The sequence below is a fragment of the Trichomycterus rosablanca genome, chromosome 12 (assembly GCF_030014385.1).
Source record: "Trichomycterus rosablanca isolate fTriRos1 chromosome 12, fTriRos1.hap1, whole genome shotgun sequence".
Taxonomy (NCBI): domain Eukaryota; kingdom Metazoa; phylum Chordata; class Actinopteri; order Siluriformes; family Trichomycteridae; genus Trichomycterus; species Trichomycterus rosablanca.
In genome coordinates, this window is record NC_085999.1 from 5,888,138 (window position 1) to 5,904,922 (window position 16,785).

Consider the following 16,785-nt stretch of genomic DNA (forward strand, 5'->3'; position numbering starts at 1 on the left):
GGCAGTAAATATTGTTAGATGAGATATGTAATATGTAATATACTAAACTGTAGTAAAGTGTTCATTGCAGTAAATATTAACAGATGTGTAGTATAGTCTTTATATTGTTTTTTGATTGCTAGATCATGCTCCATGAGTCTATCCTGATAGTAACTCATTGTTCGATGATGATGTCCCGACACAGTGAAGTGTTATACAGCGTGATCGCTGCTAGTTCTCCACAAAGTGAAGTGAGATGATTAGAAAGACATGCAGCTTGTTAACAGTGCAAACAATCAAATCGAGGAGCATAGCTGCCGGCTTCCTCATATCAAGGACTCATTTCAGCCATTAAGTTTCATATGCTTATATCTTTGAACCTAAACTGTGCCAACATACTGGTGTTAGGCCTTAGCTTAGTTGCTAATCGGGACTAATTTCTCCCTATCAGTGTCCTTTTTTGCTCTTTGTGAATCAAGTTAAACAACATTGGATGTTCTAACAAATTCCATATTGTTCTATTAGTGTGATTTTTGCAGGATGTCCACTTGTAGGAAAAACAGAACTAGTACTGAATTTCCTTTATATGTAGACAGATAGGTTTGATTAAGAATTCTTCACACCCAGGTGCCCATACACTGGGTGTTCCTAAAGTCCCTAAAGCAAATACTACATTTGTTCAGTTCACCTTGAAGCGAGTCAGTTATATAGACAGCGGCGTGTTTGCGGTCTAAACAACAATCAAATCAAGAGCAGAAACATGAACGAGTTTCACAGCATGAAAATATAACAGCATTCTGCATGTCTGCAATTTCCTTAAAGGTTTTAGGCATTTTCTGGACTGCTGATTAGGACTAAGTGGCCAGACAAGCTGGTATAACAAATTGACATTGATAGAAGTATACACCGACAAGGCATAACATTATGACCACTGACAGGTGAAGTGAATGACACTGATTATCTCTTCATCACGGCACCTGTTAGGCAGCAAGTAAACATTTTATCCTCCAACAATTGGCACGTGAGCATCCGAACTGGACCACAGAGCAATGGAGGAAGGTGGCCTGGTCTGATGAATCAGGTTTTCTTTTACATCACGTGGATGGCCGGGTGCGTGTGCGTCGCTTACCTGCGGAACACATGGCACCAGGATGCACAATGGGAACAGGATGCACTTACAACTTACAGGAGTTAAAGAATATGCTGCTAACATCTTGGTGCCAGATACCACAGCACACCTTCAGGGGTCTAGTGGAGTCTATGCCTTGATGGGTCAGGGCTGTTTTGGCAGCAAAAGAGGGACCAACACAATATTAGGATGGTGGTCGTAATGTTATGGCTGATCGGTGTATATTAACATTAGTGTTAATAATTAGTTTATTAATGTTTCAGTAATCAGCTAGTAGGAAAGTCCACTTTAAATCAGTAACTTTGCACTGTCCACCAGCTGTCACTTTTGGGGTAAATAGCAACAATATATATATATATATATATATATACAGTATATATATATATATATATATATACATATATATTTCTTTATGTGAGGAAGGTTTGTCCTTAAATGGATTGATGAGCACCCAGATCAAGTTGATGAAATTTTTATCCAATCTTATACAACAGGTAGTTCCGACTTTACAATCTGATTGGTTGAGAAGCGTTCTAACCGTGCTGATATTCGTGATAACAGCACGGTCTTTTCACACCACAACTGTATTACTCCGCTGACGCGTTGCCATTAACGACAAGCTTCATGCACACAAACGCGCACGCAGGCGACACAGACTTTATTCCCGATTGCGTTTAAAATCCGTTATCTGATATACAATCTAGCGCACTGTGTAGGGAACATAAATCAATTGTCTAATTCACTATCTAGTGCACTATGTAGGGAACATATATCCGTGATCTGATACACAATCTAGTGCACTATTTAGGGAACATTAATGTGTTTGTAACGCGAACAGTTAGCTTAATAGCCCAGTTAGCAGCTCCTAGAAGTTCTGTTATCATCCATATCCTTTGGTGTGTGTGAGAGGTTTTTTATTTCTTTTTTTCCCTTCGGAGGTTCTTGCCTTCTTCTTGTTGTTCTTACCTCCCTGAAATGAGTTTTTGCAACTTGGGATGTCTGCTTTGTAGTGTTAAACTTTATATTCGTTGTGGAACTACTTTTTGGCGGAAGGTATTGTCAATATTAAAGCATATTTAATATGAAATTCAGGGCTTCTTTGATTTACTTTCTTTCTTTATTTTGTAAAAACTGTTGTATAAAAGCAATAGAACACTCGAGGTCGTGTGTTATTCGCGATAACACACTCCCTCTCGTGTTCTATTGCTTAAACAACCTGAAGCAAGGTGATTATACAAACATGCAGTGTATTTTTTTGGACAAGATACAATTAAAACATACCTAAATTAAATTTCTTATATCCTGTCTGGCTCTAGCCAGATGCAGTACAGGATTATACCTAGAGTAAGGGCAGTTACTTACTTACTTAGAAGGGCAGTCGTAGCTTAGTGATTAAAGCCCCACCACTGCCAGGTTGCCCCTGTTGGGCCCTTGAGCAAGGCCCTTAACCTTTAGTTGCTTAGACTGTATACTGTCACTGTACTGTAAGTCGCTTTGGATAAAAAGCATCTGCTAAATGCCAAAAATGTAAATGAGTTTCACAGTATATGCTAATAACAATGCAGTTAAATACATAAAGTTATTTAAAAGTTGTTATACCAGAAGTACTGCTTCATTTCAATTTAGCTCAAAGGTGTCTCCTTGTCCATGCTGTTGAGAAACACCCCATAGTTTCATGCTTCCACCACTTTGCATCACTTGAGGCAGGACTGGCTGGTCTGCCCACAATCAGAGTCACAGCAGAGTCTGAATACTTTTAAGAATGTGATTTCATTTTATTTTCATTCATTTTTGAAAAATGCAAAATATGTTATAGATTATATAGATATATAGATTGTAGTATATAGATTTTCCCCCCAATTTTCTCCCCTAATCTAGTCATATCCATTTACCATGACTGCTTTACGCTTTACCTATACCAATAGAACCATCCCCTGCTGACTGAGGAGCTTCACAACTGACACACGCCCCCTCCGACACGTGTGCAGTACCGACTGCATCTTTTCACCTGCAGAAAGAGTGAATATGTGGATCAGCTTTGTGTACCTAAAGCCACACCCTGATCAGCATTATTCCCCAACTCTAAGCAGGCGCCATCAATCAACCAGCAGAGGTCGTAATTGCACCAGGTATGAGGAACCCTGGTCTGGCTCATCCCCAGGGGTGTAGCACCAAATTCTGGGCCCTATGCACAAGCAGTGCCCATGGGCCCCCCTCACCCCAGTCCAGACTCCTTCTAGACTCCTCAAGGGCCCTCCCCCGACTTGGGGCCCTGGTAACTCAGTCCCACTTTTCACCCCACTACGACGCCACTGCTCATCCCACCCTGAACAACAGCCAATCATTGTTCATGTGGCTGCCCAGCCGAATGTATTCAAAATCCCAGCTCTGGTGTGCTAGTGTATTTTACTGCTGTGCCACCTGAGCAGCCAAAAATAAGTATAGATTGATGGGTACAATAGCTATTATGTCTATTTAAATCAAATGTAATGAAACATGATAAAATGTACTGAAAATCCAAACTCTGCTTTACATCCAGTGTTTCCGAAACCTGTGACCCTGACCAGGATGAGATGAATATAAAAATATATTTTATATATTCCTTATTTGGTCTCTGCCATAAATATAGCGTTTATATGGCTCTCAGTGAATGTGCCACAGCTGTTGATTTTATTGGTTCCGTTCATTCTGCTGCTCTCTTTATTTTATTCATCTACGCTCGTTAAAATGTTCTCGCGATTCTAATAACGCAGCCTGTTAGAAAGGATGAGCTCACCGCCACAGACCGCCGCTCCGCAGGCTGAATAAGAAATGAGATGCGTCTCAGGTAGACACGATGATGTCATTCCTGGACTAAGAGTATGTGTCTCCAGGGAGACGGGGTTTCACTTTGCTGGTCCATCATCAAAATGACCTCACCTCCGCCTCCCGGTCTGCTGCACACACTCCCATTGTTGATGTTTTCTTAATGACAGCGGCTCTCTGACTGCAGCAGGCAGATCAGATCTGGTTTAAAATATTTCAAATAATCCTTTATGTCCTCATTTTTTGTTTATCTTGCTTGGAAGAATCTCATTTAGGTTATCTTTTAACTTTTAGGAAATGCAGAGAAGGGGAGGAAATGCAGATGAATATGGTCCAAAATCCCTTTCCAGAGCTGTTCTCTTCTGAGTGTTTATTACCCTGGACCAAAAACAGTGCAACTCAGGTAGGATACCATGATCTTGATCTTAACCTCACTCTTTACCCACATTGGATGCCCATAAGCAGTATGCACACTCGTTTAAAAAAGAGGACAACTACAAAAGCATGGATGTGACCTTAAATTTGCATCAACTTGCAAAGTGCCTAGTTGCCTGCACAGGTTTATCACATATAATTACTGATTTATAGCCGGTGGCTAAGCTGTTAGAGCGTGTTCCACACAGCAAGTTGGGACATAAGTTATATTGCTATATGTACATATTCATACCTCTGAGTCTGAGAAGTGCACAATCCACCATGCAGAAGGTGGACTGTGTTAACATGTGTGAGTGAGTGTTGCCCTTGCCTTGCTCCTTGCCTTGCCTTGCCTTGCGTGTATGGGTGCTGTCACCGCGTAACAAATGCAAAGAACAAAGATATTTACAGTCTGCAAACCTTTATTAGATGAGAAATGACAGTTTATCAGCATTATGGATGTTACGTCACATGTAATACACAATTTCAACAAGTACTGTAAACACATACACCGACCAGGCATAACATTATGACCACTGACAGCTGAAGTGAATAACACTGATTATCTCTTCATCACGGCACCTGTTAGTGGGTGGGATATATTAGGCAGCAAGTGAACATTTTATCCTCAAAGCTGATGTTAGAAGCAGGAAAATGGGCGCGCATAAGGATTTGAGTGAGTTTGACAAGGGCCAAATTGTGATGGCTAGATGACTGGGTCAGAGCATCTCCAAAACTGCAGCTCCCGGTCTGCAGTGGTCAGTATCTATCAAAAGTGGTCCAAGGAAGGAACAGTGGTAAACCGACGACAGGGTCATGGGTGGCCAAGGCTCATTGATGCACGTGGGGAGCGAAGGCCCGTGTGGTCCGATCCAACAGACGAATTGCTGAAGAAGTTAATGCTGGTTCTGATAGAAAGGGGTCAGAATACACAGTGCATCACAGTTGCAGGGCTGTTTGGCAGCAATAGGGGGACCAACACAATATTAGGAAGGTGGTCATAATGTTATGTCTGATCGGTGTATAGTTATATACAGTAAAGCCAGTAAATAACATTCACATTACATCAGCGTTTAGCAGATGCTTTTATCCAAAACGACTTACAGTGCCGGAAAAGTATACAGTCTAAGCAATTGAGGGTTAAGGGTCTTGTGGCAACCATGATGAGTTGGGTAAGGCGATGGTTCTAATCATTCCTGATGTGCCCTCATACGAGTCCTGAATCTTTTATGGTGGGATGTTGTAGAATTATTTAAAAGATAAATCTTTCACCTCTTAGAAATAAAGAAATTGTGCAGAATTTCCCATAATTATTTCATAGTATTTAAATCTGGTGATTGTTGGGGTCATGGAAGGCGCTTCATTTCTTCATGATGTTTATCAGCCGGCAGAACAGAAAACATTAGACGTTAGAAAAGAGTAAAATTTGTAAAATGTTTTAATTATAGTTGGCTGTTAAACAAACTTATTTACTTAATACTTTCCCATAAAAAGCAGACTTTGTGGGTTAAATGAGTTCTTTGGTTTCCTTCCAAAATCCACTCAGAGGTAGAAAATTTGATGAAAGTTTGCTAATGAAATCATATTCTTGTTCTATTGTTTGTGGGTCCTCCACGCTGTATGATTCCTGCACTGTTTTATTCCCTGCTGTCGTTTTCATGTTAAGCTCAAATGCATACGATTTTGAGATAAGCTCATAGTTGTGCATTACTTCTAAGTTATTTTTGTGGCTGTACTTTTGCAGCTAGCATGTACACCGATTAGGCATAACATTATGACCACTTTTGCTGCCAAAACAACCCTGACCCGTCGAGGAATGGACTTCACTAGACCCCTGAAGGTGTGCTTTGGTATCTGGCACCAAGATGTTAGCAGCAGATCCTTTACCTCCTGTAAGTTGTGAGGTGGGGCCTCCATGGATCCAACTTGTTTGTCCAGCACATCCCACAGATGCTCGATTGGATTGAGATCTGGGGAACTTGGAGGCCAAGTGAACACCTCAAACTCGTTGTTGTGCTCCTCAAACCATCTCTGAACCATTTTTGCTTTGTGGCAGGGCGCATCATCCTGCTGAAAGAGGCCACAGCCATCAGGGAATAACGTTTCCTTGAAAGGGTGAACATGGTCTGCAACAATGCTTAGGTAGGTGGTACGTGTCAAAGTATCATCCTTATGGATGGCAGGACCCAAAGCAGCATCACACTGCCTCCGCCGGCTTGCCTTCTTCCCATTGTGCATCCTGGTGCCATGTGTTCCCAGGTAAGCGACGCACACGCAGCCGACCATCAACGTGATGTAAAAGAAAACGTGATCAGACCAGGCCACCTTCTTCCATTGCTCCATTGTCCAGTTCCGATGCTCACATGCTCATTGTTGGCGCTTTTGGCGGTGGACAGGGGTCGACATGGGCACCCTGACTGGTCTGCTGCTATGCAGCCCCATACGCAACAAACTGTGATGCACTGTGTATTCTGACACCTTTCTATCAGAACCAGCATTAACTTCTTCAGCAATTTGAGCTACAGTGTTATTCACTTCACCTGTGTAAAGTGTCTTGTTGTTAGTCAGTGGGTGTTAACTTGCGTCCACTGTCTCTCTTTGCTGATGCTGTTTATCCATGTCTGACATGCTGTGTGTCAAATACCTTTCGAGACTGTAATCAAACAAGAAGTCTGTTAGTTTCCTCTCGTGTTCCTCATTTGCTTTTGTTTTCATGATAAGATCACAATTCAGCTCAAACACCGTCTGTGACGAACTGAAAAAGGCTGAGCCTCTGAATAACTGCCGTCATGTTGTTTCGGCCTCAGTGAGACTATAAGTAAAGTAAACCTAAAGCAGCAGTGTCAAATTATCCTACATGAAGTCGCTGTCACCTGCCTCTCTCCCCCTCCCGACCCCCCTCTGTACTAACAGCCACGCCAGTCTATCAGCGGAGAGTAAACACAGTCAGTGTGTGAGCTTATCGCCTCTCTGTTTACATTTTAATACCATAGAAACCGTTTTGCAGTGTGTTAACATTTCGTCAGGCCCAAATTTGACCTCGTATCAGTTGCTGTACGCATCACATGCGCTACGCTGACGAGCTCATTCTACACTTCAACATTAATTATATGTAATTAAATATAAGTGTACACATTATGTTTAGGTGAAATACATGATGATTGAATTATGATCTGAGCTTGAGCAGGTGTAAGCATGTTGCAGGCGGTCGTGTAGGTTGGTTCTCAGCTGCCTGTAAGCTCATTTAAATCTCACATGTTGTGGACAGAGACGGTCATGTTCCAGCATCTTCTAATTAATTTTTTTTGTGTTTTTGAATTTTTTTTAAAATATCTGGACAGAATTTGTCTTGGCATAATGCAAAAGTTTGGGTATGCCCATCAGACTTGGCAGGGTGTTTTTTTAGGTGCAGTCAAACAAACCCTTTTTATTTTGGCACAAGAAATACACAAGCTGTCAAAGCCATGCCTTTGGTATTGTTTTCTTTCTAATAATTGTCGAAATATGTTTATTATTTAATATATCACACTTGGCAAAACCTGACGATACAAAAGTGCTTTAGTACAATGTACATTAATTTAGTGGAGGGCAAAGTTGCCACTATAGAGCAGGTATTATTTAGGTGGTGGATCATTCTCAACACTGCAGTGACACTGACATGGTGGTGGTGTGTTAGTGTGTGTTGTGCTGGTATGAGTGGATAAGACACAGCTTTTAAAAAACCTCACTGTCACTGCTGGACTGAGAATAGTCCACCAACCAAATATATCCAGCCAACAGCGCCCCGTGGACAGCATCCTGTGACCACCGATGAAGGTCTAGAAGATGACCAACTCAAACAGCTGCACTAGATGAGCGATCGTCTCTGACTTTACATCTACAATGTGGACCAACTAGGTAGGAGTGTCTAATAGAGTGGACAGTGAGTGGACACGGTATTTAAAAACTCCAGCAGCGCTGCTGTGTCTGATCCACTCATACCAGCACAACACACACTAACACACCACCACCATGTCAGTGTCACTGCAGTGCTGAGAATGATCCACCATCTAAACAATACCTGCTCTGTGGTGGTCATGTGGTGGTCCTGTGGTGGTCCTGACCATTGAAGAACAGCATGAAAGGGGCTAACAAAGTATGCAGAGAAACAGATGGACTACAGTCAGTAATTGTAGAACTACAAAGTGCTTCTATATGGTAAGTGGAGCTGATAAAATGGACAATGTGTGTAGAAGTGGTTTATATATTAATGTATTAAGATAGTTGCAGATCATGGTACACATGTTCCACATATCGTGGCTTTGATGATTACTGTTCTGACATTACATCTACGTGAGCAGAGTAATCTTGTCTGCACTTGTTAAACAGGGTAAATATCTGAGGATTAAATGGTTAAATGAGTCAATGAAAGCATGACAGATGAAATCTAAAGTTCCTTTAGTGTTTTCTATTTTGAGTGACCACCTGATGAGCGAGACCGTTTGAGAGACTGACCAAGACTTTTGCTTATGCAGGCCTGACTGTGTGCAGTGCATGTATAATTACCTGTGTGTGCGTGTGTGTGTGTGTGTGTGTGTGTGTTAGAAAGGCTAGCTCAGACTTGTGCTTGAGGCTGATATTTGAGTAGCAGACAGCAGTATGGAGGAGCTCGGTGGTTGTATCAGTGCTGCACAGTCTCTTAAGGACTCTCACTGCCTCTACAGTTAGAACTTGTGTGATTCAGCACTAACACAGATTATGCCGTAATGCTGAAAGTTTTAGTTTTATAAAGTGCTGGAGGGAATATAAACAAGAAGAAGTTTACAGTTTACACTAACAGTTTTGTACTGAATGGTTTTATGCATACATTAAGCTACAGTACAAACACTTTTAAACTCAGAGCTGCTATGACCACAGGCTGCACATAACAATTTTTAATTCATGGTGGTTGTACCCTGCAACAGCTACAGTTTGTATTATTCTAGTAGACACATTATTTATGTTTCATTTCAGTAGGTGTGCTGCGGGTTAGAGTAAATATTAATGCAGCAGTACATTTTCATCTACTTTCCAGAAGATTCTCTTTATGTGAAACTACACAATTTTTGGGCTTTTTGGACTGACACCAAATAGTACCAAGGCTAATAATGCTAACAATACTGTAAAAATACACTGATTAGGCATAACATTATGACCACCTACTGAATATTGTGTTGGTCCCCCTTTTGCTGCCAAAACAGCCCTGCAACTGTGATGCACTGTGTATTCTGACACCTTTCTATCAGAACCAGCATTAACTTCCGTTGGAGATGCTTTGGAGATGTTTTTGGAGATGCTCTGACCCAGTCGTCTAGCCATCACAATTTGGCCCTCGTCGAACTCGCTCAAATCCTCATGTCGCCCATTTTTCCTGCTTCTAACATCAAATTTGAGGATAAAATGTTCACTTGCTGCCTAATATATCCCACCCACTAACAGGTGCCATGATGAACAACCTTGTATTGTTAGTTTGTGATGAAAAAGGGAATGTTGTAAAAATGTGTGTTTTACATACAGACGGTTGTAGCCTAGTGGTTTAGGTGCTGGATTAGTAATCAAAAAGTCACTGGTTCAAGTGTCAACACTACCAGGTTGCTCAGAATGTCTACTGTCACGTTATCGTAAGATGCTTTGGAAAAAGGCGTCTACTAAGTGCTGAAAAAGTGAATGTAAAATGTTAACATACACATGTGGGTCATGGCAGCTGTGTGATTTGGAATTTCTGTCACTGTTTTTGTATTTAATAAGTGTTATAGAAAGTAATAATTTTATCAATTTCACTTTGTGGTGTGACCTCATAATTCCTTGTTAGTGATTGATTGACTTCTGCTGTTAACTTCTCTCGGCACCTTTTAAGCTTGATTAAATTTTGTTTCTATTCATGTCTGGAGGTAAAAAGGTAAGGCATCCAAACCCAAAACACTGCACCTACTGGAAAGCCTTATGCCAAGAGTATACATGCTCTGGAGCAGTTTTGATTACTGTAGTAGCTTTGCTCATTATTTTCCATAGGTGGGTGAAAAATGACAAAGGAAAATTACCTTTATGATCCTAATTTTGAAAGTGACTAGGTTTTCCATCAAGCTGGTTTTGTAATGGCTAAATCAGCCTAGTTAGTTCTTACCTTAGCACTACTGGGAGCATGTAAACTGTACTGACAAATCTGCCAGAAAGTCAAACACATTTGACTGAACTATTTCACCGATGCCAGTTGTGCCAGAAGCTTGTGGACTGCAATGAAAAGCTACTAATTGGTGCCCAGGTGGCACAGCGAGATTTTCCGCTAGCACACCAATGCCGAGATTCTAAAATCCTCGGTTCGAAACTCGCAGTTGCCACTGGTCGGCTGGGCGCCATCTAGTGGGCGTAATTGGCCGTGCCTGCAGCAGACACGTTTCTCCTAGTGTGGAATGACCAGACTATGTGGGTGGGGTCTTCAAACGCTGTGTAAGGACCCTGATTAGCAGAGAGAGAGGTGCCTGTGCAGAATGCATGGGTGAAAAAAGGTTCTGCTAAGGGCTGCACGTGGGTCAGAGGAGGCGTGAGCAGCAATATACCCACCTCGACTGCAGTCAGGGATCCCCCAGCAGCTGAAGACAAATTAACTACACTAAAATAGGAGAAAATGCATAAATAAAATAGAAAAAAAAAGAAAAGCTACTGATTAATGTCAGAAAAAATGTGGAGGAGCATATAAGTTGTGCTGTACTGATATTTCTGACCCAGCTCATTTTGTCATTTTAATAACTTCCTTATTACACCTATGCACGTAAAAATTTGTGAAAGTGTTTTTGAACAAATGTATTTTTGTAAATTATTTAGACCAAGAATAAAAGACCATAACCAAGACCTCACGTCCTCATAAGTGTATGGGAACTGCTGGCTGTACTGTGCTTTGGTCTGCCAATTTCCACTTATGATATTATTTCTATACGATTCTCACACATTATGTTTTGCATCAATACAAAATGCCACCGGCATGATAAAGCCTTCAAAGCTTTATGACAGTTTTCTTTTTGTTGTTTGCAAAATTTAGCAGTGGATCATTTTGAGCCTGTAACAGACTCTGTACTCCTGTGCTCAGTATCAGATTGTTTTTTTTTTAATAACCTTATGAGGCATTATGAAGCACTCCATCACTCCTCTCACCTCTGGTCAGCACACACGAGAGAACTGTTCTTATTTACTGGCAGTGCACTCCATAGCTTCCACAGGGTTGATTTAATGGACTCACGACGCTTTCCCACAGGGTCTTAGTGACATCAGAGACAGAAGTAGAGACAAAGTACTGGAAAGCCTTCTCTAAAAACGTTAAAGGTCAGTTATTTCCAGTCATGTGACCTATAACACTAAAAATGAGTATGCTACAATAACTGAACAGTGGTAGTCTAGAGAGTAGAGCTCAGGGCTATCAATCAGAATATTGTCGGTTTGAATCCTCTGCTACGCAGCCACTGTTGGGCCCTTGAGTAAGGCCCTTAATGCGGTCTGGTCCAGGGGTGCCATCCAAACAAACTGGAATTTCAAGAATTTCATTGTACTGTACTTGTGTGTATATATATAATAAAGACATTCTTCTTCTTTCTCTTATGAATTAATTTGGGATTCACCCTATTGATTAGCCCAACACTTCAATGATGTACTTGCATTTTTGTCATGACCTCTGCCGGCCACACAACACTCTCGCTGATCGAGGAGGGCTGCAGGCTAAGAATTGCTTTTCTGGCGTACGTGAAGCTCCCAGCCATACCTTTACACCTGATTTATACAGAGTATCAGCACGTACAGAGCACCACAGTTCTATTTCTTTTTTCCACCGCTGTTGCTGTTGGCTTGACCAGCTCTTGCAGCAGCGAGAAGGCGAATCTTATCCAGCCTCCCTTACTTCAGACTTCAACTCCCCTGCCAGGCCAGTGGCACTTAACTCTTACTAGATTTATACCTCAGCCTTAGATATTCGAATATCATGAATAGTCAGGTTGTAACTGAAGATTAATCAGCTGATCATATTAAAATTTTTGAGGGCGGCACGGTGGCTAAGTGGGTAGCACTGTCGCCTCACATCAAGAAGGTCCTGGGTTCGATCCCCAGGTGGGGCGGCCTGGGTCCTTTCTGTGTGGAGTTTGCATGTTCTCCCTGTGTCTGTGTGGGTTTACTCCGGGCGTTCCGGTTTCCTCCTACAGTCCAAAGACATGCAAGTGAGGTGAATTGGAAATACAAAATTGTCCATGACTGTGTTTGATATAACCTTGTGAACCGATGAATCTTGTGTAATGATTAACTACTTGTCCTGTCATGAATGTAGGCAACGTGTTAAACATGACGTTCAAATCGTAATAAACAATTTTTGATTTGATTTTTGCAATTAAAGAGATTTAATGAAATTAAATTCAAATTTTCAGCATTAAGATTTCAAGCAGTGCCATGTTTTCTATAATCATCCATTTTTAAATGTTTTTACAAAGTGTTTAAACAAATTTCTATGTTATTTTACAATCAAAATTGTAGACAGTCTATAATTCTTGGTGGGGAAAATCAGGCAAATGAAAAAAGTGACTTGTTTTCTTGCTTTAGTTTTGCTCAAGTACCTTTTAAGTACTTCATTATACATTTCACAACTCTTTAAGCTGCAAAGTGTCTTTTTTAACAAACAGGGACAAACAGGGTCCTGATACTTAATTTAACTCACACTTGACCCCGGATTGATCTCTCTGCATTAGTAAAAGCTATTGCATTATTCTGATGTCCTGCACCCGTGTGGGAGGACTCTGACGGCTTTGCTTTTGTCCTTTGGTGGTTCGGAGGAATGGAGCGGTAAAATCACAGCTACAAGGGTTAGAATCGTACTGCTGTGACCTTGTACTCCTTGTTGGTCAGAGTGAATGACATCCTTGTGGGAGCACAAATCCTAATGGGACCGACAGGCTTTTCATGGAACTGCTGCTATGGCCAGAACAAAAGCAGCATGTCAGTAAGCACAGCTGTTTGTCCGTCTTTACCTCGAAGAGACGAGGGTTTATAAGCTCTCGCTGCAGTCCTGAACACAGCCATGACATCATCACCTCCCCCAGCCGAACGCTGAATAGAGAAGCTGAAGCGTTGCATCATTGCTCCTCTCAGAACTTTAACGACCCTCTGCTCTGTGAAACCAGGGTTTGGTGCTCAGGCAGAACTTAAAATAGCTTCTAGGATCATTTTGTCTAATTTGTTGGAACTGATTTTGATTTTTGGTTCCTGGAAAGTTATTAAAGCCATAAATTATTACTATATCTGTCTGAGGTTGCAGATTTCAAATAGAAGGGTAGAAGATTCTTTTTCAGTTGATCCCCACAGCATTGTGTCATATCAAAGGAAAACGGCCAACTCTATCCAAGAACACTGCAGACCTAACAGTAACCCCCCTATTAAACAGTGTGGACAGTAGTAGCCTAGTGGGTAGAGTTGTGGGATGCCAACTGGAATTATGAGTTTGAATCCTGGCTTTGCCATATAGTCACTATTTGGCAATATGAAAACTATCACACAGTATTCTCAGTATTTAAGTGATTCCCTCTTGTGGGAAGGACAAAAAAGCTTACAAAGAATGAAAAAAAAAAAACATTATTTGGAAAGCTTCCCAGTGAAGTCACAGAAAGTCTGATGGTCTGATTGGACTATTGTAGGTCTGCTTGAATTACAAGTGGTTCATGTAGTGTAAATTTACTATGGCACGTAAGCCAAGTAACACCGCGCCAGCTTTAAAATATGGCCACGTTAGCATAATTTTATGACTGTTAGAATAATTTTATGACTGTTGGCATTATTTAATGACTGGACAATTATGGTGCCCAGTACAGAGTGGTTCTCTCTTGCCAAAAAGCTTAAATTGAGAAGGATGTTTCAGCAGACTGAACCAACACTGGAGTGGTTTAAAATAGCCCACTTGGATTTCTGATCTTGACCCCATTTAAATATCTGTGGCAATACCTTAACCCTTGTGTTAGCTGACAGAGACTTTACTGCCTTGTTCTTTGGGGTCCCAGAGACCCCAATGTTGTGTGGGTAAAATAAGTTCAAAATTAACCGTGTGTGTGTATCCTCAACACTAAACACATATTGTTTTCACATGTGCTCTAGCAAACAGAAGTTTAGAAATTCATGCAGTATGAAGCTGATTAAAAAGGTTCAGGTTAAAGAAGTTCTGGGCTCTCAGGGACCCCAAACAGAACATGAGGGTTTAAACTTACACAAGACTTACACAAAAAGACGACAGGCTGTAATGGCTAGTAAAGATGATCAGGTACTGCATACAGCTGGTGAATAATTGTTAATCACTAACATTTATGTATTTTTATGAGAAATAACCTGTACAAACTGTATTAACGCTAAACATGAGAATAAGTTATGTAAAAAGGGTTGGAGATAAATATTTGTACAAGACAGATCTCTGTATTACAGTGTTGCTGTAAGGTGTCATGATTATCAACAAGAGGGCACTGTTCTCCAGATATTAAAAATACAGGGACACTTTTAATTTCACAAGCTGTGACATCACCACACTTGTTCACGTCACTTCTTGCTCTTAAATTCAGTGTCAAAAATGTCTGTTCATCAATCATTTATGTATTTTATTAATATGGAAGCACCAGTACAGTACTGAGTGAAGATCTGGGCTGATTCTAAATATTAAATCAGATTGACGTAGGTTATGTGACTGTTTTCTGTTTATGGAAAGTTAGAGAAAACAGAATTTAAAGATCACGACTGGCTGATTCTAACCATACATGGTGGGTCAAATTAATAATTACAGTGCAGCAATAACAGTAAGCTTTAACAAACACAATGGGGAGGTGTTATGTAATTCATGTTTAGGATAACATCAATAAATGAGTGACAGGAATTTGAGCCAGTCACATCCAACATGCAAATCACTTTAAAATAATGGTGTTGTTACATAAACTGGAGTTTTTCACCCTTAACTGAAAGCAACGTTTATCTTGACTCAGAATCGGGACATGTGTAGAATTTATATATCCTAGATTAAACCAACTACTGTGTCTGTCCGATGACTGATCTAAAGTAAACACAACAGTGATCTAATTTTAAATGCTATTTCATTTTTGAAGAATGTGTGAGCAGCCATGTTAACAGGACTTCATATACCTAACTTGTTGTGGGTCCCTACTTGGACCCTCTAGCTGAGGTGTGTTTTCCAGTTACAGACTTAATCATAGCTAGCTTTGAGCCTCTTTACTATTTGATTAATTGATTGATTACTTTATTGATCCCCAAAGGGAAATTGCAGCATTACTGCAGCAATTATCTACTTTAAATACATCTGGTCAAAAGTGGACCTTCTAATTGAGTTCATGTGTTTTAGCCCCACCTACATAAAATCAATTATATACCATAAAAAACCCCAAATTCTGTGGCTCGCCTTTTGTGCCCCTTTATAAAAAGCGAGGTCCATTAAGACATGATCTGTTGTGGAAGAACTCCAGTGGTCTGACCTCAACCCCACTGAAAACCTTAAGAAGGAATGGGAAGAATAAGAGGAACTGAAACCCAGTCATTGATTGCTAACCTACAGGTTCCTCCAAAAATGACTGATGTCACAAATGCTCTTTTGATTGAATAGCTACAAATTCTCACAGACAGACACCAAAAATCTCATGGAAAGTCTTTCCAGAAATTTTGCAAAGGGGCGACTTTTAAAAGAGATGTCCAACAAGCTTATGATCAGGTTTCTACTGTATAATGAGCAAAATATTGAATAAAGGAATGAAATCTGTATCAGATCTGCATTGTTTTAGCTGATATGCCTGTTATTCAGAATGATAATACGAGGGTTCTTCAAAACGTTTCTGCACCTTATTTTTTAAACTCTATTTATTAAGAATTTCAAAAACAAATGACATAGTCACTTTCAGATGCATTTTTCCCAGCGTCGTACCAACTTTTTAATGCCATCAGTTTTTGGTTGAGCACGTAGCCACTGATGCACCGCTGCCTTTACATCATCATCACATGAAAATTGAAAATCTTTTTACTCTTAAAGCTGCTTTGAGCTTCCAAAAAGGTGGAAATCAGATGGTGCTAAATCCGAACTATAAGTGTGTCTCGACCACTTACGACCAATTACTGCTTCTCCCACCCTCACTGTTTACTACCAAAATATAAAAGTGTGGAAACTTTTTAAAGATCCCTTGCATATTAATTGTTGTATCATGTTGAGATCAGTACATTACTCCTCCTCAGGTTATATTAATGCTGATTTTAAGTAACAAGCTAAATGAGCTGGATTCAGACATTAAGTGAAAGGCCAGCAGTTAGCAGGTTAGCACAGAAGAGCTTTAAAGCTTGGAAACGCTCTGGCTGTTGACAACCCATTGTTTTAGCTGTGGTTTTAAGGAGCTATTTCAGTCATGAGAAATTGCTTCTCCAAGGCCCTGCTTTTGCAC

At 40.6% G+C, this 16,785-nt stretch overlaps 1 protein-coding gene across 2 annotated transcripts in view; it reads left to right on the forward strand.

Annotated features, from left to right (window-relative positions):
• Window positions 1–16,785, forward strand: part of grb14 (growth factor receptor-bound protein 14) — a 93,132-nt gene that overhangs the window by 19,342 nt on the left and 57,005 nt on the right. For both annotated transcript variants that reach the window (XM_063005655.1, XM_063005656.1), the window contains one exon: window positions 4,208–4,316. In XM_063005655.1, coding sequence (XP_062861725.1) covers window positions 4,208–4,316 — 109 coding nt within the window. The remainder of the gene's footprint in view (window positions 1–4,207; window positions 4,317–16,785) is intronic.